At 36.8% G+C, this 27,469-nt stretch overlaps 1 protein-coding gene across 4 annotated transcripts in view; it reads right to left on the bottom strand.

The window, feature by feature from the left end:
• The window catches only part of PIG-S (phosphatidylinositol glycan anchor biosynthesis class S), a 106,120-nt gene that overhangs the window by 61,591 nt on the left and 17,060 nt on the right, over positions 1-27,469 (bottom strand). For all 4 annotated transcript variants that reach the window (XM_076460930.1, XM_076460928.1, XM_076460929.1 and 1 more), the window contains 2 exons: positions 23,351-23,537; positions 9,902-10,042 (listed from right to left, as the gene is read on the bottom strand). In XM_076460930.1, the coding sequence (XP_076317045.1) occupies positions 9,902-10,042; positions 23,351-23,537 (328 nt within the window). The remainder of the gene's footprint in view (positions 1-9,901; positions 10,043-23,350; positions 23,538-27,469) is intronic.

Genomic DNA, 27,469 nt, shown 5'->3' with positions numbered 1-27,469 from the left:
TCATCAGTTCTGACTGATGTACTGCTGGACTGACAAAGAGCTAGTTCAAGTTCCACCAGTGAAAGGAAGCGATTATAGTCATAATTATGATCTGCCCAAAAGGAAAAAGAGGTGATTGTTTTGCCTGTGTTTTGAAGCACAGGAAAGCAGAAGTATACTGGCCATTAACCTTTCAAATTTTTTCCCATGTGACTTTGGAACTGCTGGTAGAAGAAATGATAAAGGTGTATTTAATTCAAGATTCCTTCTGTTTTGACATCTGATCAGCTGAGCATATACACAGGCTTGCTGAAATGCAGTGTGGTTTAAAAATGTGGGATACCTAAGAAATGTATCCCAAGCCCATTTTTGAGCTTTTCTTGTCATGTGGCAGGCGGCAGGATTCCACCAAGGATAAGGATACTGTGGGAAACGTGTCAAGGTTTTAAGAATACACTGAGCAGCTGCCTGGACAACAGTCAGTTACAGTCACCTATCAATGGTTTACACATAATGACAGGATCAAATTCTGCAAGAGCAGTGAAAGAGGGCCAGTTGACTTAATCCAGCTTCCATCAGGGCACATGGCATCGACCATAGCCAGTCTCTCTCAAAATGATAGAAAAATTATCACTGCTCCGTAGACTACTGTCGACTCTCCAAGAAAAGTAAGTGAAAAGTGAAGGGGAGCAGATAGAAAGATCTATAGCAGTAAAAGACTGACTAGGTGCATGAAAATATGTATAAAAACCAGTACTGAAGAGAGACAGGTTGTAGTCAAAGAGCACATGCTCTATAAAATGACTCTTTCCCCATCAATACTAGCACCACCTCAGAGGGTATTATGTCTACTAAGATCCTCCCCAATAGTAAAAAGGGGAAGGTAACTGCTCAATGAAGACATCAATTCTGACTGATTACAGGTCTCTTCAGGAAGCAGGTAGAGAGAACAAAGAGTGATGGTACAACCCAAGGAAACACGGATGGTTACAGCCTCCTTGGGCTGATGAACACAGTCTGTCAAGGTAAAAAGAGAAAGATCACAATGTGAAGAAAGCAACTACTGAATGAAGAGGTGGGATCAAGAATTAACAATGAAGAGCATAAATGGACCATTCCTGCCCAACAGTTCAGTAACTCATAAGAAGAAAAATTTGGCATAAACAAAGAATTCCCCTTACAAGTTGCTGAACTGTTGGACAAGAATGATTGATTAGAATAAAAAAAACATATGTGAAGTGGGAAACAGTATAGAAAACATCTCATACAGACAACATCCACAAGCTAAGAGGAGAAGGAAATTAGGCTTAAGGGAGAGGTGATACATAGAACAGTAGGTCAAAGGATCAAACAGAGAAAGAGTAACATAATGCAAAACAGTATCAACACCCCCTTCTAGAAGAACCACTAATCTGAAGGGGTTGGGTTTAAACAATTAGGAATTGGTAGGATGGAAAACAGAAGGTATTGGACAAAACATGAGATGTATGATAACACACAGTGGATGAAACAGAGCATTACCATTAAACAGCTAGGTGAGGAAATGTAAGCTGAGTAGAAGAAATTCAACAGTTGAAGGCTTTCCACTTCTGTTGGTAAACTATAGGGAAGGAAGGACCAATGGAGCAGAACAAAAGAGATACTACACACATGGATAAACCAGATCTCCTTACAGGGGACTGCATAAATGCCACATGTGAAAACAAAGAATGTGAATGGTAAGATAAATGATTAGTGACCAATGTTGACAAAGGAGGGATGGTATCAGAGGAAGAGTTATTTGGAGCAGAAGATTGAAAACTAAGGCTATGCCAATTAGAAATGAGCAACTAGAAAGACCTGACATGGAGTGGATTAGATGACTGAAATCTCCCTGGAAAAGAGCCAGATTGGGGAATAAGTATAAAGTTATTTACTGGTTGGTCCAATTCTGATGTAGAGCACCCACAACCAAGTCTTGGGGATGAACAGGTATCCCCCTTGGCAATAGATACACAAAACAAAAATGGAGTTGATGGAATGGATCATAATCAATTTATTCTGAACAAAGATATACTGCCAGAAGCTCTACGATGATGATATGGAAGAAATATTTGTTTGAAAATGTTACTGTTCAAGATTTTTCTGATGATTGGCCTATGTCACAAAACACCTAACAGAAGTATTGGTGAACAGATGCAAACCTGGAAGAGGAAGAAAAAGCTGCACCTCCATTGTAGTATTGACTTTGTTCAACTATCACTGGAAATAATCTAGAATAGGAAGAGGCATAGTAATGAAGGAGTACAAGAGATCCCGAGCATAATTCCACTGATCACAAAACACAAAACAAAACAGAAGGAAACACAACTATAACACAAGGAAGCTCAAGTCCCCAGAAACAACAAAACTTCAAATGTAGACATCATGAACAAAGTTGAGCCCAATTGGGTTAGTTGTTAAGAAACAATGCAAAGTAGACAAGATATTGGTTAAGTATAAGGAAAGACTTCTCCACCTTTATAATCCAACTAATATGTATTGCTTCAATTTAAAGCAGATGAGTAAATGGTATTAGGAGCATGTATTACACTCCTATTGGTGGAGGGTTATAGCACGATAATTTATATGCAAGGACACAGTACATTTGCCTTCTATACCAAATATGTATTTCTAATAATACTTACTTTACCTCTTCTCCATTTTAACTTTATCTTGACATAAGTTTCTGTTCTTTACCCATCTAAGTACTGGTATGAATAATACCTCTTTCTCCAGTCTTCATACCCCACTATATCACCCACAGCAATTTTAATCTCGTGGCTGTTTCCATTTACATCAATGTACCCTCTAACCAGAGTTGTATGTAAGCTCTATTATTACTTCTTATTCACATTTTGGAAATAGGCAAAATTATCAGACCAAACACCAGCCATTTTGTGGTGGAAAGGTGAATATAGCTTAAGAGAAGATAAGTATTACTGAAATACATTTTTGGTATAGGAAAATGTAAAGCTGCAAAACACAACTCCACTTCCACTTTAGCTAGAATCTTACAATGAAGAGATAGACAGGCCATCAAAAGGAATTCACACAGAAAGTATCCTTGTAGAAAACATGTAAGGAGGGACATCTATTCCAAAACAGGTTAATCCTGCAATATCAAACACACTAGATTTAAAATATGGTGCTCAAGGAACTGTACAGGATAAAAAAATGCAGATGAGGTCTCATGTCTTGCCATTGAAACTATAGGACTGAGGACCCAAAGCTAGATTTAAGGTATAGAAGCTAAGGAATGGGGACTTGAGTGTGATACAATCATATTATAGTAATATGATATTAAGGAATCCCAACCAGAAATTTACCAGTTGTTGCACGTGAAGCTATTGGAATTATTATAAGAAGGGAAGCAACATAAAAGTTGGAAAACCTTCACCAAAACCTGAAGAACTACAAAATGCAACAAACTGAACTCAGAAATATTGGTCCAATGACAGAACATGAAAATTACAGAATGTTGCATGACAGCCAATGGATTTACAAAAAGTAAGCAAACCTCTCCCCAACCTGAAGAATCACAGAATACAAAACAGTGAACATAAAATCATGGGGTCATACATACTTTACCCAACCTAAGGAAAAAAAAAAAAGACATCTTGCCTGGAATTATGAACCAAAATCTTAACCCCTCAACCTGAGAGGCACAGCAACATCCCCACCCCAGGAATTACAAAGAGGATGTAAACATGTGAAATTTAACCAATGTCTCAAGGACTAGACACTCTACGAATTATGAAAAGTTAAGAACCTTCTGACATGATTATAGAAAGCAATGTAAAAATAAAAAGAAGGTCATGCTCAATATAACTGGATAGCAAAGCTTCATCTCCTAAATAAGAATTACAAGGAGGCTCCCACATGGGTTGAATCTGCTCCTATAAAACACATAGGCACACCATCCATGGTTATGGATGGGAGAGTATCCAGCTTTGTCCTTTACTCCTTGAGTGGAATAAAATGTTCAAAAACCACTCAGCAAGAAAATGGAACAAACTCACTTTGGAAGTCCCAAAAAATGATGCTCCAAAGATGGTGCAATAGGTGAAATATCTTCCCTATTTTTAAAAGCAAACCAACCCCATATTATTCAATTCATGAGTCAGCAGGGATGGGGAAAATACATTTATGCTTTATTCAATGGATAGCAGTCCAATATTGTAAATTATGTATAGTTCTAAATAACTGTATACTGCCCAGAAAGTTAAAAGGTGGTCTTACAGAACACCCTACCTCAACAGAGTTCACTGCTAACAGGAATATTATTTATCAGTCCACTGGTAACTAGTGCAAATTTGGTGAGGGCATATCTGACAGGCAACACTTGCTAATAAGTAGCATCTAAATGATAATGATGAGAGGGTCCCTGAAAACGAACAGAATGACACAGAATAAATGATGTCACTCACCTCTGTCACAATCAAGTTGGGGTTTGTGGAATAACCATGAACAGCCTTCAGTTAAGAAGGAATCCATTAAATCATGTAAATAGTGACATATAGAGTTATTAAAATAGGCTCACATACCAGTTTATATAATTTTATCCAAAAGCTAAACAACTGAGCTACCAAGGACATCTCTGTATGTTGATCTTCATTAGATGAGACCACAGGACGTCTCCATTCCTCCAATGAAATTCCAGGATAAGCCATACAACCAAGTGACGAATCCCACATGTCAAAGGGACAGTGAATAAATCATGTGACACAATAGGATCCCACTGGATACAACAATTGCTGATATGTGACCCAAAATGCTTTGGAGTCCAAACAGAATATAAAAAAGATCCAGATCCAAGAAGTTGAATAAATGTAAAATGGAAAGAAAATGAATAGGACAAAGTTTTATTTCCTTCTCTAGCTACTGAAGTTTTGGATAGAGAAGCCCAGTCTGGATACAAAAAGTGAAATGATAAAGGGTCCTGTGAACATGAAATGCAAACACTTGAACTTTGAAGTCTGCTATCCAACAACAGAAAAAAACTCTTAAGTGAAACATGATAAAGGAAACACTACCCCATAGGTTCAAAAGGTGGACAACATAAAGCATAAAAAAAACCACTGTGATAACCCAATTATGAACCTGGAAAGGACAATGAGGATGGATAATCTGAAAAGATTTGAGATGTACTGATGAAATGAGAGATCCAAATGTTTTTATTCCCTTAGAAAAGTGAAAGGTAATCAATAAAGCAGCCATACATTTATACAGGGCAATAGACAAAGGCATTAAACTTTTGTCAAACAACCATGTCAGAATTTGAAAGACATTCTGCACAGTGAGATGAGAAGAATAAAAACTTTGCCCGAGAGACAACTGACAATAAGAAAGCCTTTTTTTTTTTTTAAATAAAACACCTAACAAAGAATGTTGAATGGACTGTGTTAATAAGTAATCAATCCTTGACATTATGGAATGTACCACATAAATATCAGGCATAAAATAATACCAACTGCTGGATAAAAATGTTGTCCTTTTCAATAAAAAATTAAGTTCTCACAGCTTCTTATCACAAACTTCGAGTGTGAAGTTCTGCAAAGTAGTAGGGGGAGAAGGAAGAAGCTAGTTGTTCATGTAATGGTAAGTGTGAATGCCCAATGAGAGAAGATAATGGGAAAAGGATCTGACTGTCTGGCAAAAAATGTATGAAGCAGTTGTGAGGCCAGCTGGAAGAGCACAAAAACTGAAAAAGGTGGTTGTCCTGCATGAAATGGGGATAACCCTATGAAGACTTTGTGATTGGAAAATGAAGACAGGCATCACCAACATTGAATTCTGTCATCCAAAGACCAGATAAAAAAGAGCTACTGAAGAGAAGGAAACGACTATATTGTAAATCAAGGAGGCTGGAGAAAAGAGATGAGATAGGTCAATGATAGATCATCAATCACACATCTCTTAGAACTACAAATAGCTGGAACTAAAATCCCTCAAGAAATAAGTTGATGCACTATGTTCTTTTAGTACTGTAGTTCCTAGATGGCTTGAGCTTAATGGATGGATGAAGAGGATCCTTGGGAAGTGGAAAGCCAACCAGTATGTGAGACAATGGAGAAGAAAATGTGAAACGAATTAGTAAGCCTCTACTGAGAACTTGAATGTCTCACTTATCTGTTGGGGATAGGATGAAAATCATACTGTATTCACCTCAAACCAAGAACTGGGGGATTGAAAACTACTCTGAGCTATCAATCCAGGAGCATAACATTCAGTATTAATAGGATGTATATCTCATGCAATCAATTCTCTGACAATGAAACAGGCCAGGACCATTCAAATGGCAATAACATTCTTGTAAGAAGAAAGGACAAGGGATAGCCAAGAACAGAACCACAACAATCATATGTACTGTCACTGTAGCCCACAACACAGACAGAGGAAAATCAAGACAGGTAGTTAGACAATCTGAAACCTGTGTTAGGGCTTATGTTGACTGGTTCACTTTAAATCCAAAGCCACCCTATGGGATACCTGCATCCATGTGAGGGTAGGATAAGGGCTCCCAATCGAAGGGGAGAACTGCATTCTCGTACCTCTCTGTTCTTACTCGTTATTGCAAATAGGACACCCTCAGAACACCACCATTCTTCTCTTTAACTGAATGGTTACTGTGTGGAACTCCTCCAGCAGGGTGCCTCCATGGTCCACCTCCCTAGATGCTTAAAATTGGAAAATGGTAAGAACTCCCATACTACTCTCAACAAAAGAAGGGTGACAATGTGGTGGAGAGTCCCTAGAAATGTCATCACCTGAAACAGTGCAATGGGTAACCACAAAACCTCATTTTGAATGGTAGACCATACCAAGCTTTTCACTCCAGGCACAGCAAGGGTTGGCAGCAATCTCCTTGTATTTTACCCATGTAGTTTATGGGTGATATGGTCTGAGATGAGCATATTTATTAAGCAAAATATATGAGATTATGAACCTGCAAGTGATCTTGTGAAACACCTCTTCTCAATGGAGAGTGTGTGAAGCCATGGAAGAGTACATGAAGGGGATATGAAGGACACGTGACTAATGTTGATAAAGAAGGTAGAGACAAAGTAAAAGAGGGGAAAGGAGCAGTCATTTTAATTAAGGCTAAGCTGGTCAATAAGAAGCAATCAGGAGGTACTGGCAGTGAGTTGAGTGGATGAGAGAAATTAGCCAACAAAGCAATCATATGGGTGGGTACATATAAAAGATACCTGTGTGACAAATCCTAGTTGAGGAATTGATTGACAGATCCTGGGGTATGAGGTACAGATGACCAAAAGATAGGTAACGTGTTGCTGAGGCTCATAGCAAAAGCATCAATATAGGGAGAACTCCACTAATGATAAAGACCCCTGAAAATTAGGGTTATTTAATGCCCACTCTGTGGGCAAAAAAAAAAATCAGATGGGTTGAGAAAGACAATTTGTAATCAAGATTGAAAACACCCAGTACAAGAGATCACTGAACAGTTGTCCCTTTGGTAGTTGATGTATGCCACCACCAAACAATGTTAGACGAGAAAGAAGGAAGAAAGGATGCAATGTCCAGCATATAGCTAGAAATTCAAGGACATTGACATGTAAAGCACTGTGTCTGCAGGCTGATGGTGATTGGATGAGGGGGAGGAAGCAACACTCCAACCTTAGTACAGGCTTTGTCCAACCACCAAAGCAGATCAATTCGCAGAAAAAAAAAAAGGGAAATAGGGTGTAAAGAGGATCTTGAGCAAGGACCCATTAATTATGAAGCACCCACTGAAGGGATATCACATGGGCATAACCAAAATGGACTAGAAATATCATTGATGACCCTATCTCCAAAAGCAAAAGAACTCACTGGTACTGATAGTGACAGAGGTTATGTTACCAAAGAAAGTGTTAAGAAGTACCACAAGTGCAAGAGACAGGTGACAAGTGGAAAGGGGAAGGATGGGAAATGGTACTTGGAGGTATACGAGGCTCTGACTGACATAAATGGGCTATAACGTTCATAAGGATTGACTGTCATTGGACCAATGACACAAAAGGCTCTACAGTTCCTGGGAAAGACCATATCAAAAATGTAATGTCTCAGAAATGGGGTCATATATAAATTCCTAAGATATGTTGAGGGTAAACAGCCATGAGTCAGTAAGGCATCATGATCTATAAAATCCCAGCAATAAAGAAACCATACATGTAACACCACAGCAGAAGACAATATGCAGGCTAAAGTGGGAGATAGAAAGGTAAGGGTATAGCTAGAAAACCTATCAGGATTTCTGATGAGACCCTCAGATAGGAGATAGGAGGTATATGAAAGAAATATACCATAATAGATTGGTGAGGGTAAGAGGCAAGCAAAAATATTACGCATGGCCAGGACTGACAGATGATTTGAGAGCCATCCTTCAAGAAAGCATTAAAGATCCTAACAACTGCTGAACTAAAAATTGATAGTCAACATGATGGTAGGAAAGTGTGAACTGATCTGAAGTCCAAAAAGGATGTGCAATGCTAATTCTGTCGTTTAGTTACAAAGCAAAATGATCAGCATGAACTCAAATATCAGGTAAGGGAGGAAAGGGATAAAACATCACAAACCTGAGACACAAATGCCATAAAGACCATATTAGACCTAGCAGACTCATTGGATTAGAAATGGGAAGGAAATGGAAAATCTAGGAGGTGGAAAAAGACGATTGAAGTTCTAATTATCCTGTACAGTATCTATTTTTTCTGAAAAAGCCTGGATGATGTCAGAGTACAAAAGGTTATCCCATGTAATGTACAATCCCTGGCATATAAAAACAGATAAATCCACCATTGAGTCATCCACACTTAAGATAAAAAAAAAAAAAAAGCTGGTTGGTTGTGTAACCCCCTAAGTGGTAACATCCATTATGGAATTCTTTGCACAAAAAGGTTCATCAAATTCAAGTGCATGAAATAAGAAAACTATAATTAACTGATAAATACTAACAGAAGAAACAGGTTTAATGAAAGTAAGTTAATTTAAAACCAACAACAATGTGAAGAAACAAAGTCAAACATGAAATATTACAAAAATAAACGAGCATGTATGAACCCAAGTGCTGCCAAACGAGAAGGAACAGTTTGGTATAAGAGTGTAGAGGGAGTCACATGCATAACATAAGCATATCATGCTCCTATTGATGAAGAGGTGACATAATGATTTGTAAAAGAGATGTATTGGAACCTTTCAATTCCAAAAGAGGAGCAGAAGATTTATGTGTAAAAACAAAAGTTTGAAGGAACTTACAATATGATGCATACCTTCCATAACAAGATTAGCTGTTCTCTATATTCACAGTGCTGGACTGTACTGAATGGGCTACTATTTCTCTGCAACATGTCCAATAGAGTTCAACTCTGGAGATATTACTGGCAAACCCATTCTCCTGATCACTTGTTCAAGATAAGCAGTAATGGTCCTTGCTTAGTGTGAGTGTCCACTGTTGTAAACTAAACTGATATTTGGCCAAGTTACAAAACTAAATGAAGAATCTGATTTAAATATCCAATTGCAGCTAGATTACTGTTCTTTATTACATGAATATGTTGACACAAGCTTCACCATTACAGATCATCCTTCATACCTGTTGCATTATGTAACATGTTGTTACAAGAAATGTTCACCACACTGTCTCCAGACCTGGTTTACTTGTCAATACACTAAATACAAAATTTGGATTTATCAGTAAAAAAAAAACTGATATCCAGCCATTTATGTTCCATATAGTGTAACCTTTATCCTGTTTCAAGTATTCTTGAATGTGCCAGGGTATTAGAAGTATGTTTGTTAACAAAATGTTTTAAGTATTAAATCTATAAAGACTTTAAATGAGTGCAAATGAGTACAAATATACCAACCCTGTGTTACAAGTTATAAGCTGGATACTTACATGAAGATGATTGCAGATATGCAGCTCGATGGGACCCAACAGTTGGTTGCTTGAATTCAAACATATTGGTAGGTAAGATGTACATCCACAAACTACCTAATTTCTTCATTAAGTCTAGTTCATGTAGCTTCCTATCTAAATCTAGAGAAAGTGGAGAGAAAAAGAAATAGACATCATCTACAGTTTAAGGAATTAAATACTTCAAAACTATTAAAGTATGGAAACTGGTTGTTACGTTACATTACAAAAATATTATAAACAGAAAATAAACAATAACAGATTTCCACTAATAAGTAGATTCAAATAATTTTAATACATAGATAAAATAATACAGTTTTCTTATTTTAAGTCAGCCAAATACTGGAAACTGATTCAAGAAGGTGAATTTTATTAGATTACTCTCACTGTAATCCACAAGTTTGGTTATATTTTCAGAGATATTCTGCAAAGTGTCTATAGAAATAGAAATAATTTTCAACATCAAAAAACATTCAGTGTAGGATAAAAAGGAAAGCACTTCTATCAAAATGTACTACAAATTAAAACAGCATTAACAATTTAGGAAAAAATATCAGTACAGAACTGAAACTTGCTTCATTTGACCAGCAAGGAAGGAGTTCCCTGGTCTCTAAAGTAAAACTTGTTTGCTTATTCATACAAGTTCTGTACAAAGTTAGTTGAAGAATATAAGTGGTAGCCACTTAGCTGTTTCCAATTTTTAATTTTCAAGTGACAGATGAGAAGGAAAGCAGCTATTCACCACAAACTCTTTACTAATGAATAGTAGGTCTGACTTTCATAATATAACATCCTCATAGTTAAAATGGCAAATATGTTCAGTGATGAGTTTTGGTTCCATAGCTGGCAGATTGTGATTTAAAGTGCCCTAACCACCAGGCCATGCCATGCCCCATGAAGAGGTTGCAAAATATTTATAACAGTTTATAATAAATAAATATTTATAAATAAGAGCAAAAATGATTTAACCATTTACCACAGATAAACAAACAATTGACAGTTTTATATCAAACAGCTGTACACGTAAAACTACCAAAAAATGAAGTGAAGTTGTATACAAAGTGTAAATGACATTTTTTTCCTTGCTGTCCTTAATCTCTAAGAAAAAGTATGTTTAACTATATTATCTTCTATGTATATCTACTTGCAAATGAAGTTAAATGTTGGAAAACTCAAGTACAATAGTTAAATATTACGAGACTTCTCATATCGCCAAAATGTTTCTCAGATGTTATAGCAAGTTGTATGCTGTTAGAACAGAACCTCTTCTGCAGTCTGCATCAAAAAATACTCAAATTAACCTCTTCAACATGACAATTTGTCAGAACATTTTATTTCCTCAAAATGGTAAAAGTTCTATTTTCTTGCTACCCAACTAAAATGTTTAACATGAAATATAACTGTTTTTAGTTATTAGTTTTTTCTAATACATAAAAGACTTGGAAAAGTTTTAAAATTATAAACAAATAAATCAAGATATCAATTCTACTTAGAATTTTAGAAACATATATCAATAACTTTAACTTCATAAATGAATGGAAATAACATTAGCCCAAAAACAAATCTAAAGTAAATACTCTGTTTACAACTAGATAGTGTTGAAAGACAGGAAAGGTATCGTAATTCCAGTTCTATTACAGACAAAAAAAGTCATTCACACTTTACTAAAAATGATTATTAACTCTGATACAGTATTAGTGAAAACTTTATTTCCCTTCCTATTATGATCTAGCTGCTTTCAACAATGGCTTTTCCCTTATTCTACTCTTGTATATCATTCCATAAGACAGTTAATGTCTTACACCAATGAATTCTAATCACACCAAAAATATGTTTCCATTAAAGTTGCATCAGGGAAGTTGACAGGTAGAAGATAGAATGGAACTGCCATTACTTTTCTATAAAAACAGCCTCTGATTTTAAGATGTGGAATGAAGCTTTAATATTAAGCTTGTAGTTTTTACTAACTTAAATATTTAATACCACTCTCATGGTATCAGGAGATATAGCTTACTTCATTATAAGTTGTTGTTTATGTGTGGGTGTGTGGGGAGGATTAGATACAGAAATGATTTAAGATAAAAATAAAACAGGTAGGGTTTAGGTAGATTTAATGAGTAAGTTAAGTGACCTCAATATAGTCTCATGATTCAAATCCTTATTATTAAACATTATTTTTAAGATTATGATATTCACACAACATACACAAATAACTTGGATACCAGGTTACTCTATAATTTCTCACTGCAATAATGTTGTTTCATATAAAAACATTAGTACTGTTATTAGTGATAGGAAAATATGTTTTCACAATTTAGTTTACACACCTCAATAAATTACTGCACAAGTTAAAAAAAAAGGTAATATGGGGTCATTTCAATAGCAGTGATATGCCAAACAGCAAACGTTTGTATTATACTGAAAGAAATGTTATAAAAAGTTTTCATCTGCTTTCTAAACTGAATTAACTAATGAAAAAAAACAAAACACACATATACACACACACACCTTTCATATGAAAATAATCATTTATTAAAAATGTAATAAATGATCCAGATGATTAATCAATCAGCAAAATCCATAACATGCCCAGTCCTACAATAGTAGCTATCATAAATGGTGCAAAACAGTTAATTTTAACAATTACCTATCATTTGTTTAACAATACTTAGGAATTATTGTTAGTAAAACCATTAATATTAAGCACTTTATGATAAAACAATGTAAAGTTTGATAACAGAAACACAAGTAACAGAGTTAATGTCGTAGCAAATGCAAAACATTGTCATCACTTCTGGTGAAGCTCAATACCAGATGAAAGTCCATACTGACACTGGATATGATAGTGTAGTTGACATAACATTCTCCTTTGCTTTCCTTTATGGTTTCTTATTATTCCTCTTAAAAGCCATAACAACATGATTAGCTATTGTTAACATTTACCACTCTTAACTAGCTGGGTTCTTGACAGATCTTGCTGTTGAATTACAAAATACTCTAATCACCAAAAAGTAATGATACAATACCTCTAAACTAAGCTCGTGTCAATGTGCTACACACACACACACACAATAAATTCTGAAATAAAAGTAAATATTCTTTACATTAAACACATTACTATTGCACCTTAAATCAAAGCTTCATCATGTCTAACTCACAACACAATCAAAACAACATGGCTTCAATGCCAAAATCCAACAGCCATTATACAGCTTCTTGTTACCAACTTCTCTTTTCAGAGCCCCAGAATTCTTCCTGAAGTTTCAAAATTTGAAATTTATTCCCATATCCTTTAGAAACTTATTCAAAAGTATATCTACCCATGTTCTGGAAAACCAAGCAATGTCACAGTTGATTCTTACATCAGCTATAGAAATACAGCAATAAAATACCAGAAAAATAAATACTTAAACAAGAATGCCATGGACGAAGTTAAACACAATTGAATGGAAAATAAATGTTGTCTATGTCTATGCTAAACATATATTAGAAACTTTTCTTTTATCTTACTACAAAATTCCTGAATGTCATCATGGTAACACCAGTAAATTACTTCACAGTTGTACAACTTACTGTGATTTCAGTTAACATTTTCCTACACCAAAAATATATATGTGGCAATAATTACCTACCTCTTACCCTTAAGCTTTTTTCTGACAAAGGTTTCTCTTCTCTGCCCACCTAAGCATTGATATGAATCTTACCCTGCTTGTTCCAGCTTTTATACCACACTATATTGCCCATACCAATTTAAAACTGGTGATTCCTTCTACCTATGTCAATGTGCACCCAATACCATAACCATATATAATCTTCCCATTATTACTTTCTAATCACATTTTGTGAGAATCCAAGTTAAAAGACCTGAAATCAGTTATTCTGTGAGGAGGATGGGTCGGAGAGTATGAAAGTAGGCAAGTATTATCAGAAATACATTTTTTGTTTTCCTATAAGAACACACTTCCACTTTAGCAACAATCCCTAAATGACAAGCTGGAAAGGCCAGCAAGGGAAAGGTCCATAAAGAAAGTATCTGTAGAGAGAAGAGATGTTTGAATTGATTGATTGATTGATTGATTTAGTGTTTTATGGCACAAAGCAGCAAGGCTATCTGTGCCAAATGTCCAGTAAAGAGGTAAAAATAAATTAAATGTAGTAAAATGCACAAAAGGAAATGAAGGTAAAACAAAACATCATTGAAAAACAGAAAAAGCATAAAACCAATGTCGACACCTAGTCAACAATGTTAAGAGAGAAAGCAGAGTAAGAGAAGTTGTAAAGGACTTTCTCTAGCAAAATGGTAATGATCATAACCCACCAGGAAGATTAACAGGTAAGTACAAGAACCACCATCAGTCACCTGAAGTTGGCTTTTCCAGTCCTGGTTCCGGGTTATGTTGTCATAACAGCCATTATCAAAAGGTAAAATAAGAAAAGTTTTAAAAGACAAAGCAAAATTGTAATAAAAAATTAGCCAAATGTCCTGTAAAAAGGTAAAAGTAAAGTAAATGTAGTAAAATTCATAAAAGGAAACAAAGGTATAAACAAAACAGAAAATGGCATAAAACCAATGTTGACACCCAGTCTACAAAGTTGTAAAGGACTTCCTGTAGCAGAATGGTAATGATCATAACCTGCCAGGAAGACTAACAGGTAAGTACAAGAACCACCGTCAGTCACCTGAAGTTGGTCTTTCCAGTCCTGGTTCCGGATTATGTTGTCATAACAGCCATAATCAAATGGTAAAGTGATAAAAGTGTTAAAAGACATGCAGCAAAATTGTAATAACAACTCGCCAGGACAACTAACGGGTAGTTCAAACAGCAGTGTTAGTCACCTGAAGTTGGCCTTTCCAGTCCTGGTGTTGAGTTATTTAATGTTCTGGCCATTTTCCGATATCAAACTGAACTAGAGAGATTGAGACTCTGAAAAGGGAACCACAATGAAAAAGGTGTAATGAATAAATATCAAACATTTAAATGAGGTTAAAAAGATTAATGGCCATTAATAAACTAAAAACTTTATCAAGGAGGACAGTGTCAACATCACCAATAACACTGTCCAATGTTACAGACAAACCCTGGGACAGAACATGTTTAAAATAGTGCCGTTGCTGAGAGTCGTAACGATGGCAAGAAAGTAAAATGTGACTTACAATGATTTGAAGTTACACAAACTACACACCAGTGCATCAGTTCCATATAAAAGAAAACAATGAGCTAAAAAACTGTAACCAATACATAGTGTAGTCAGAATTTCCTATTTCCGATCCTAACTGAAGCAAGACAGCCAAAGTCCAATATAGGGTTTTATTTGGAAAAGTTTGTTTTCCCGTTGCTCAATCCAAGTCGACTGCTAGCTGGCATGTAGCCGATCCTTGAATACAGGACCATAGTCCATGTACGCAATAGGCACAGTGGTGATAGTGCCAGAGCAGACAGATTTAGCTGTCATGTCTGCAAGTGCATTCATGCGAATACCAACGTGGCCTGGTATCCAGAAAACTGGAGAGAAGTAGATGTTAATGAGAAATGAGCCAGTTGGTTTTGAATATCAGTGAGAACAGGGTGTGAGCCAACATGAAGTGATTCCAAGGCCAGCAGAGAACTAAGGGAGTCAGTATAAATAGTGCAGTCAGAGTACTGCTCAGCTTCAATATGATCCAGAGCAAGAGATGTGGCATACAGTTCAGCATTGAACACAGAAGCTGTAGAGTGGATTCTGCGCAACCACCGAACCACAACAAACCATGGCAGAGCCCATAGAAATACCTGATTTGGAACCATTTGTATAAATTGGAATGAAATGATTGTTTGAAAGATGTTCAGTAAATAAAAAAATGGTACTTCCAATCGGGAGTACCTGCCTTTTTCAGATGACTTAAAGAAAGGTCACATTTGGGGGCTGTAATAAGCCATGGGGGGGGGGGGGGGATGGGCTGACCAGTGGATTCTGCAATGTTATCCAAGGACAGACCCAATTTATCCAATTGCGCCTGGATGCGAAGCCAAAAGGAGCAATGGCAGATCTGTTTTGAAAAAGTAAGGCCCACTGAGGAAGGAAAACACATCCCCAGGTGGGATGCTTTGGTAAGGAGTGAAGTTTTGAAGAATTCAGTAAAGACAGTTGCAAACAGCAAAAGGTGCAGAGAAGATTCGTGAGATTCCACATATAAGCTCTGAACTGGGGAGGTGCAGAAAGCCCCAGTGCAGAGTCGAAGTCCTTCATGATAAATGGGGTCCTGCATCTTTAAGGCCAAGGGTCTGGCAGATCCATAGACCATTGATTCATAGTCGAGTTTTGAAAGAATAAGAGCATGATATATCTTTAACATAGAACATCGATCTGCTCCCGAACTGGCGGCAGAGAGGACACGGAGGATGTTCAGTGCTCTTGTGCATTTGACCCGTAGCTGCTTTAAATGTTGTATAAAGGTCAGCTTACGGTCAAAGATAAGCCCCAAGAGCTTGGTCTGAGGGACCACTGGCAGCGAAACTTCACCAATACGGAGTTCAGGATCAGGGTGGATACCCCGTTGGCAGCAAAAGTACATGCAAATGGTTTTAGAGAGAGAAAAATTAAAGCCGTTCGTCGTAGTCCCCTTCAGTACATGATTGAGGGCAGTTTGTAGTTGCCCCCCAATATATCTCATGTTCAACAACTGACACAAGATGTGAAAGTCGTTGACAAAGAGCCCATTTGCAACAGTGAGAGGGAGTTGTTCAGTGATGGCATTATCTTTATACTGAAAAGTGTGACACTCAAAACACATCCCTGAAGGACCCAAGTTCCTATACAAAAGAACGGGAAAACATCGAACCCACATGAACTTGGAATCTCCTGTCCATTAAAGAATTTTTAATAAACATGGGTAAATGGCCATGTAACCCATATATGTGGAGGTCTCGCAAAATGCCATACCTCCATGTTGTGTCATAAGCCTTCTCAACGTCAAAGAATATTGATACAAGATGTTGTCATTTGAGAAAGGCTTCTCTGATTGACGTTTCAAGTCTAATTAGGTGGTCCATGGTGGAATGCTGTCGTCGGAACCCACAATGGGTGGGCGCGAGAGGAGGTTGTTTGATTCGAGGAACCAAACAAAATGAGCATTAACCATCCTCACTAAGGTCTTACAGAGACAGCTTGTCAAAGCAATTGGATGGTAGTTTGAAGGAATCTTAGGATTTTTCCCAGGTTTAGAGAAACGTAAGATAATAGCCTGGTGCCAGGCATCAGGAAAAACATTCTCCTGCCAGATCCGGTTAAAACAATTAGAAGAAAATCAAGAGAAGCACGAGAGAGATGGTGAAACATGTCATAGTGTACATAATCTGGTCCAACAGACATACTGCCAGACCGATGAAGTTTCAGTTCCACCAGTGTAAAGGGACAATTATAGTCAAAGAGACAGTCAGTTCGAAAGGAAAGAGGTCAATGCTCTGCCCAAGTCTTGATGGCCAAGAAGGTGGAGGAACAAGCAGAAGTGCTACATACCTGGCAAAAGCTTTCACCTAGAGTATCGGTGATGCTCCGGACATCAGCCACTTCCTGACCATCAGAGAGTAAGATCGAGAGGGAAACAGAATTATAGTGCCCACTGACCTTTCAAATCCTGTCCCATTTGACCTTGGAACTGGTGGTAGAAGATATGCTAGTTGTGAATTTAATCCAAGATTCCTTCTGGCTTTGACGTCTTACCCACCTAGCATGTGCACGGGCCTGTTGGAAAGCGACTTGGTTCGAAAGTGTGGGATATCTATGAAAAGTCTCCCAGGCCCGTTTTTGAGCCTTCCGTGCTAAGTGGCAAGCAGAATTTCACCATGGATGAGGATATCGTGGAAAACGTGTCGAGATTTTAGGAATACATTGAGCAGCTGCTTGTATAATAAAGTCAGTTACAACTGCCACACAGTCATCTATTGATGGCAAGATCAAGTTCTGAGCCAGAGAGCAGTGAAAGTGGACCAGTCTGCATGATCCAGCTTTCACCGGGGCACGTGGGTAGGGTGGCATCGACCATGACCACTCTCTCTCAAAAGTATAGGAAAATGATCACTGCCTAGTGGATTATTGTCAACCCTGCATGAAAAATGGGAAAATAATGAAGAAGTGGAAGAAGCAGTATTGAAAAGAGAAAGATTCTGATCAGAGAGCATACGCTCTACAGAGCGACCCCTCCTATCAATAACAGCACTTCCCCAGAGGGAATGACGTCCATTAAAGTCCCCCAGGATTAGAAATGGAGACGGCAACTGTTCAACAAGAGCATCAAGATCTGATTGATCATATGTTTCTCCAGGAAACAGGTAGAGAGAACAAACAGTGATGGTATTACCCAAGGAAACAGGGATGGCTACGGTATCCAAGGGTGTGCTGCGTGACAAAGACAGGGTGGGCACGTGCTGATCAACCAATAGTGCCACCCCTCCATGTACTCGTCCATCACACAGCCTGTCATTTCTGTACAGAAAAAACTGCCGATTGGTGATTGTATCAGCAGGTTTTAGAAATGTTTCTTGTAAGGAAAGACATACAAGATGGTAGGAAGCAATCAGTGTTTTGATATCATCCAGATTAGAACGTAAACCTTGACAGTTCCATTGTATCAATGTGGCCATTTTTAATGACAGGTAGGAGAAGTGGCTGGAGAACCCTTCTGTTTACGACCATGTTTTTTTTTCCTTACTGTCCTTATTTGGAGGAAGTCTATCAACCTTCATGGATCCTGCCCTGGGTTGATTGGGCAGGTCTTTGTTGTTGGAAGGGGATTCCAGTGGCTGAGGACACAAACGAATGATTGTTTTGCATTGTGGGGTGGGAGAAAAAGATGTATCAGAAGAAATACCTGCATTTAAAACCAAAAGATATGGATCTTGAGATTTGTTGGAATGTATGGGAGGAACAGAGATGGGTGTAGAAGTCGATTCATCAACCTTTTAACCATGGAGGTTAAAAGGCTTTTCATTTGTTTTGAAAACGATTCTCTTGGATGCACAGAAAGATCTGTCTGCACTCCCACTGTAGTTGTGGAACGAAGTGCAGCAGCATACGTCCGAGATGGAGTGGCAGACAGCAATTTCTGAGCCTCAGGATAACTAGTGTTATAAGTCGTTTTCAAATGCTGCACCTCTTTTTCCTCCAACCATTTTGGGCAAAAGTAGAAAGGGTGGAAACCATTGCAATTGACACAATGTGGGTCCGTGTGACACTCATACGCATTGTGGTCCTTGCCATCACAACAAGCACATGTCAGGAAACTACGACAGGACGTCTTTGAGTGGCCAAACCTCTGACATTGGAAACATCGAGGAGGGTTTGGAATGTACGGCCGTACCCTAGCAAATTAGATAACCTGCCTTGATGGTAGCAGGTGCACGTGGTGATGTAAATGTCAAAATGAGGATATCTGTCAGCAGTGTAACTCTATCTTTGCAAGTGGAGATGCAACTCACTGCAGAAACTCCTCAAACGGAGACCAGCAAGAATCTCTGACTCAGGGACATTCTTCAAATTCCTCTCAACAATAACTCCTCCTGAGGAATTCAAGGTAGCATGAGGGGTAACCTCAACAGGTACATCCCCAATTGCCTTTGAATTCAAGAGGAGTTCACTGTGTGGGGATGTGGATGTTTCAACCAATGTCTCCAGATCAAAGCTTCTTTACCAACTTTCGAGAGCCAGCAAGTCCCTCTAGTCCCTTCTGAATGAAAAAGGGGGACATTTGCCCTAAAGGTTTTTCTGAAAGAGAATGTAATATAAGAAAATGTGGTACAAGTGTTACAGATTGCTGCTCAGAGTCTTCAAGACGTGGTCGTTTACCTATTGACTGTTTTTTAACTATTTTATTTAAGTTTTCATTTGGAGGATCTATAGGAAAAAAGGAAAATTTCAGTACCCACTGACCCCACCCACCATGCAGCACTATGAGGGGATGCATTATAATGTCAAGCAAGGACACTGCAGCAATGCCAGGGTTTCATGAGCACTATACCAAAACACCAGCATCAGATATAATGTCCACAACACCTGTTGAGAATATCCAACACTGGTACTTGGTTGACCCTAGCCAAGTGGACCAGCCGACTGACCCAAGGACTGCCCATCTACAGGAATTCAAGACCAAAGTGGTGTGTTAGGGTTGGACCCCTCAATCACCAATATCCTCTCCTCCCCTTCATGGGTGTCATCATGCATGGCAAACATGTGGGTGGATGTTTAGATCCCAGAGGAGGTAACCTGAAAGAATAGAGCCTTCCCTGGGAGGTCCCCTTACCACGTACAGGAATCTACACCAGGAAGTAAATCAAGAAGGCTGGAGAAAATGACTAAGACAAGAAAAGTTGATCACAGATCACCAATCTCCCATCGTTTTGATCAGTAGAAACAAATGATAATGAAACTCTTTTGAGAGTACTTGACACACCCTGTGCCTCTTTGAACAGAATATCCTAGATAGCTTGCCTTTAACAATTGGATGCAAGTCAATCCAGGGGGAGGTGGAAAGACAGCAATTATGGTAGATAATGGAGAAAGAAATATGAAACGATGGACCATCCCTCTGGTAATAACCTGAATGATCTGCTGATCACAGGTAAAAGTCTCCTATGTAGACCCAAACTGTCAGTGTCAAGTCCACGCTCAACCAAACCTCACAGGATAGTAACCTCTGCCATTATTTGCACCCAACATGAGCATAGGATGCTCATTGATAATGGTATAATCTCCCTTGTGTTCCAATAGAATGCAGAACCAATGTGGAAGGTCAGAAAACCCAAACAGGAAATACAGAAAATTGTCAGTTAGAGAAGTGGGAGGCCAGTGTCTACATGAAAAAAGTGGAAACAGGCTATATTTAGCCAAGATTTCATGAAAATCTGAAATGACTGCAAAAATCTGAAAAAAGGAGCTTCTCCAACACCTTTAAAAGGCCAAAGATGGAAGTTGAATATCCTCAAATAATGCATTTGTCTCTTTTAAAAAGATCCCAGCAACAAACAACCAAGAGATCCAGGTGATAGCAGAAGCTGATAACCTTATCAAAATAGATGTCAGTAAGTGATTGAGATGCTCTGAAAATTAAGCAATTAATCTATGAAAGGTCTCAAACAACAGTTCCAAAGAAGATGAAAAATGGAAAATTGTTGTTAGGGACAGTCAAATCCTGGAAAACTGAGTGAGATTAAGATGAATAGAGGCACTAGGTATAGAACCTCAAAAGAGAAAGAGGGGGATCCAGCCTTTGAAGATTAAAATTGGTTCTCCGAGTAATAGAAAACTGAGGCATGCTAATTCAATAAATGAGAAAAAGGCATGGCAGCAGCCTCTTTCAAGTGATCCACAAATCTCAGTATGCATATCAATGCATGATGAAGGTGGAAAGAATAGATAATCAGCTGAATGACCCCCCCCCTCAGGCTTCTAATTAGCTATCTGAGCAAAAAAAAAGGAGCCAGAAAAATAAAATATAAATTCTCATCAATCTACTCTTCGAAGCCTACAGGAGGAGAAACATAAGACCTCGTAAGACTCAAACTCTCTGATGAGGAATATGACATTCTTCAGACAGGAGATATCTCCCTTCAATGTCCAGGAAACACTAGACTCAAGAAGTGGCAAATTTGGTGCACTAGGATACTACATGTCAGAGATGCAAATGTGAAGATTCATATATTAAAATGTCCTGGAATTTTTCATATATTATTAAACTTGAATAAAATAGACAATAAACTCAAAACCTAATAATTCAGATAAAAAAATAATCCAAAGTGTAGGCATATTTAAAGTTATATAACATGTGGCAAGCATGTAAAAACCTGTATTTTAATGTTCTACTATTAAGAAAAGTGTATAGGAAGTAACAAAGTTTATATGCAGATCTGGTATGGGGGGTACACTGACATTAATGGAGAAAATCACAGGTTTTAAAATAATATAGTCAACATCGCAGGGTATAAAGGTTGGAGCAAACAAGAAAGACACATACCAATGATTAGATAGGTAGAGTAGAGAAACTTCTTTTGGGGTAAAGCTGAAGCATGAGAAGAGGTGTGTTTTGGAAGCAGTAGTTAGATCAGAATAAAAATTTATGAATAGATAAACAAAATCAAACATTTTTCCATACTGAAAATATTCAAAACATTTGTGCATTTAAACAATGTTATATGAATTTTAAATACTTTGATAATGGAATTACTCTTTTTATTATATTTATGTTTTAAATAATATGATTAAACTTAAAAGTTATAAACATGGATGAATGATCAGTATATACACGTAAATTAAAAGAAAAAATTGTTTAAAACGTGCTAATAAAACAGAGCTACAAAACTGGGCTATGTAAACCAAATGACCAAAAAAATTTGCAATAACCCATCTAGAATGTAGGAAATGTATGCCAATGGAAGAGAAGGGGGATTGATGATACTGATGATGTTAAATATCATATTTCATTGTCAATAAACACACACCGTCATTCCTGATGTGCATAACTCTCACAACACCGAGTCAGTTGGAAACGATAATTTTGATACAGTATATGTGCATCTTCACAAAACTGGGGAGGTGTTTAATAAATATTATATGTCATTTGTACAGAAAAAAAATCAGTTTTTTAATATAAAGTATTTTTTTACTAAAGATTTGTCTATGAATATACTGAATTTTTTTCTTTGATTAGTCTGATGGCACAATGAAATTTAAATTAAGGTTAAAAATGCTTTTCTTTTTCTCAGAAATCTCAAAATCTATAAGTATAGCTTTCAAATTCTCCTAAATAAATATAAAACTTTTTTTTTGAGTAAAACTCTAACAATATAACTGATTATTCAGCCAATAAAAAATCAAAGTATAATGAAAAGTTGTAAAATTGGATGATCAGTTGTGTCCTCTTTCCTTTATTGTTGGTCACAAAATTTCAAAGTATTTCTCTTGAGAGTTTGAACTGTTTCGCATTTCAACATTTTATATTTATTTTCCATGTTTATTTTAGTATCATTGACTGAAGTAGAAATCTGCTGAATGTAAAGCAACAAATCACCATTTGACGTTATACTGTTTTATTACACTAATATGACACTCTCAAGAGCAACAAAGCATTTGCAAAAAAATAAGATAACCCCTGCTCCAAGAACATGATGTGTATTTTATCACCTTATTTATACTATAGTGTTTAAAATGAGAATTCTCCAAAGTAACAAGAGTGCACTATATATTTGTGAAAACATTTACTGAGTGGCATAAATTCCATAAGTAATAAATTATTTAATAAAAGCTACAAATGGTCATAACATGTGCTATTTAACATGTCTGCAGCAAAAAGAGTTAAGATCACAAGAGTTGAAATTTGTTAATATTTGGCTTTTTTAACTGAATAAAAATATTTATATAAACAAAGTTGTTTGAAAAACAATTTTAACTTGAAATAAATACCCATTAAATTAGATGATTCCACTATGGCTCTTCTCTCTTCAGGAAATGGTTCACGTAAATTGAAATGATACTTGAATTCTAGCTGATCTGAAGACTTCAAATTAAAAAGTGTCAGGTGTTCCCATAAGGAAGATTTCTCAACAGAGTTGTCAATCAACACTATGGTTACTTCTATTAAGTGTGTCACCTAAATAAAAGTAAAGTTACAACAGAATTAATAAATATATATTTTCATTGAGAAGTCAAAATAGAATCAAATATTTTCTTAAAAAATACATTTTATGCATTTGGCTGGCTATTAGTACCATGGTTCACACTTAACTTTATTAAGGGAGCCAACCTGGCTCCCAAAAACATACCTTTAGTGGCCCACAAGCAGTTTTATCTGCAAATCCTATAGTTCATTGTAAAATGCACTCTATAGTGGAGATTATCAGAAAAATCAATGAACTAACTTCATTGCAACAGACATCCTTTACTGCACGTCACAAGGTTTAGTACATTCAAAATTTAATTTACCTTTTGTTTATGTTATACCAATTACTATAGAATAAAATTTTAACTAATAAACATATTTCAATCATATATAAAGTTTAAGTTCTTAATTTTATAAGATAATATTTTTTAAAAAATTCTGAATTTTCCCTAGTGCTATATATTTTCAAACACATATCCTTTTCTCTATCTTATCCACCAACTCTCATATAAAGTACAAAATTAAATACAAATTACTAACTACAGTTGCCACTGCTCAGACAAAAACCACAATTCTTATAGCTTTCAATTTTGGTTGGTTAAAAGCTATTAAACAGAAAATTAAGCCCCTTTTGCCACATCTGTCATATTCCCTTTTTCAGGATTTGTTAGTAATTGTCTCTCACCTTTAATTCTACATTATCTATGACCAACAGAAAATCAAATTTTTCATCTATCAAATTACATATTGTTTTATGTTGTTCTCTGAAGATAGAATTGTCTGTCAATTTCACTCTTACTACAGAATGGAATCACTCTGCATTCAGAATTATGAGGAAATAGTAGACTTGCTTCTATGGACAATATAATAATCCAATAATGATCAAAAGAAGAGTCATACAAACACCAACCAGATAGGTAAATTTAAATCTGAACCATTATTAATAAGCTCTCACATTAGCTTGTATCACTCCTACCAACAACAAGGAAAAACATTCAGGGACTCAGATTGAAAGAAATCACTTGAACACTCAGGAGGAAAAGTATCTATTCACTATCCTAATGACTGAAAAATAGGTGTATTAATGACTCCCTAGCTCCTTATGTAGAATTTGGGAGGTAATACACATTAGGAACAGTGTTCTAGAAACAGTGAAATAGATAAACCAAGCTCCCTAAATTTTTAAAATCAAATTGACCTCGACTTATTCAATCCAATGATCTGCAAAGACAAGCATGATCCCTTTTAGCTTTACTTATGATAGTCCAGCATAAAATGGAAATCCCATCTGGTAGGCTCCGACAAGGGCAATGGGGCAATTCATATCTCGAGATCTTGCTGCAACCAGTGTAAATATAGCTAGTGCAACATTAGACAAATAAAAATACACTTGTCTGGGTAACACTTACACACAATGGAATCCAGTGAGAATAAAAAAAAAAAAAAGGTTATGGGCACTGGAAAGTAAAGAGACAAGAGGAGGAGACAAAATATAATCACCCCTCTATAATACAGCAGATTTGGTCAAAATGGCCACAGAGTAAATGTAAAAACTCTCAGAAAAAAAAATTGCCAGACTGCTTGAATAATGTGAAAGACAAGTATTGTGAGAAATCCACATATCAGCCTGCCTGACATCCTCCACTATTCATTTGCTGCTTTTCATAGGTTACTAAGCATTATCAAATTTTAAATTTGGAGGATATAAAAACAAAAGTTCTTTAGATTTTCTATTTAAAAAAAAATTAAATTCCTTGCTCACTAAACTTTTACCTCACCAGTTCGAATCCAGTATGAAAATAAAAGTTCTACATTTCAATATTTGATAAAGGCTGAAAAAGCCTCTAGTGCAAAATCCTGAGACTTCAGTTGCTTATTCGCATATCATAGACAGAGGTTGGTGTACATAAGCATTTCCAAAGAAGTGGTTTTGGCCACTGTGTTTGAGTCAGTAAACACAAAAAATAAGAGCTTCTTACTTTATATTCTAGCTTGTCAATATGGCTGATTTGAGTTCCTTGTTCATAACAAACTATAAACTTTGTAACTGGATATCACAAACATTTAATTTGAAACAATACTGCATTCAATGTACCACATGACATACAAACCGATATTTCAGTTTTTAGTAGTTACATTTAAGTTAAAAAAATTAATGAAGATATAATATTAAAATGTGAATTATAATCTTAAATTTGATATCAAACTTATTGAGTAAATTTCTAAAAAAGCAAATGAATAAACTTTTGAATGTGAATTAACAAATTGGTTGATCCATGACCCCTTTCAACATGGTACATGAGGCAAAAGGCTTGAATATATTTCATGACAAAGCATGTAATACCACCTGAATATCCCTGTGGGGTCATGAAAACAGACTGTTTGGAACAATCATATGACTGAATAACTTGAGAAGGTTGGATAGCACTGGGGATTCAAATACTATCTGATGTTCAGAATATCAAAATGTGGTCAATAAAACTGCCTTATATCAAGTTACAGTAGATGAAGCAAGACTTCTGTCAAAAGGCCATGCCAAAAAACAAACATGGTTGCCATACTTGGGCAAGTTGATTCATCTTCCTCATGAGACACTATCAGTGATAAATGTGCCATTACTGTTGATAACTGGCAACTGGGAGTCTGAAGGTAAATTGAGACAAATACAGGGCAAATTTAAAGTTAAACCCTGATGCAGTGCAAAGGACCTCATAACTTCCAAAGATGAAGTGTGAGATTGGGTATGTCTAGGATTAAACTTTCAGATCAGGGTTATCTCAACAGAGGAAGTGGCAGAGGAGGACATTTGAAGACGTTGTAGAAGAGGAAACCATGGTTGGGCAGACCAATCTGTGGCTATCAACAGCACTTAATAAGCAATGGATTAATACACAGCTGAAATTCCAGATAACAGACAAATTAGGGAAAAGCACAGAGATGCAATTCCATCCAACCTTGACTGAATGCATCTATTGCCAAAGTCCAAGGATGAGATACCAAGGAACAAAATGTCTGTAGTTGAGAGTGCCAATGAGTGGCAAATGCATCAATCATTAAAGTCCCAAACTTACAGCAAGTCCACCAGAAAATATCATGATGAAGTATCTATTTGGTCAGGAAAGTATGGCTGAACCAAGACAGATGATCTGCTATTACATCCATTATCTCTGAAACATGGTTAGTCAGAAGGTTGATATGATAGAGTGAGCCCAGTAAAAAATATATTTTAAAAACATACATCCCAAGAACACAATATCCATTGCTAGGAAAGGGAAGAGACCATTATGGAATTGATGGAGAGATAACTTTCCCCTTCAATATATTGATACCTTAAATCACTGCTCATTCAACAGCACAAGGTTCTACACTTGCTGATGTGGGAGATAACTGTCTTCTTACACTGACCACCAATATATGCACCCACTCTCGGAAGTGAGTATGCATGTGTGTGTTTTCTTATAGCAAAGCCACATTGGGCCATCTGCTGAGCCCACTGAGAGGAATCAAACCCCTAATTTTAGCATTGTAAATTTGTAGACTTACTGCTGTACTAGAGGGAGCCTTCTGAAGGGAGGTTATCAAGTTTGAATGTTTGCACTGGGTCCTCCAACAATGGTTGTTTCAGTTCGAGATGTTGCTCCTGCTCAGATATTCAAGAGAAGCCTACCTCCCTCAAAAATAGAAAACCATCCATGCAGTTGGAGAAGGGGATGTCAGTAAGATCCTGACTGCCCATTTCACATCCTGCAGCTGAATGTGAATCTGTTTAAAAATGTGCTGAAAAAACAAAACAAAAAAAACTCACCCAGATGGACAGCATATTGAGTCAACAAGAGAATGGATCATTTGGCTGTGATAGAAAGTCAGCCTTGGTGGCTTCTGAAAGAACAATCTGGGTGTGCCATTCTGCCAACTGATGAGAC

This window comes from Tachypleus tridentatus, chromosome 10 (assembly GCF_004210375.1).
Source record: "Tachypleus tridentatus isolate NWPU-2018 chromosome 10, ASM421037v1, whole genome shotgun sequence".
Classification (NCBI taxonomy): domain Eukaryota; kingdom Metazoa; phylum Arthropoda; class Merostomata; order Xiphosura; family Limulidae; genus Tachypleus; species Tachypleus tridentatus.
Note: the sequence above shows the minus strand (reverse complement) of the source record. Positions and strands in the feature narration are given on the sequence as shown.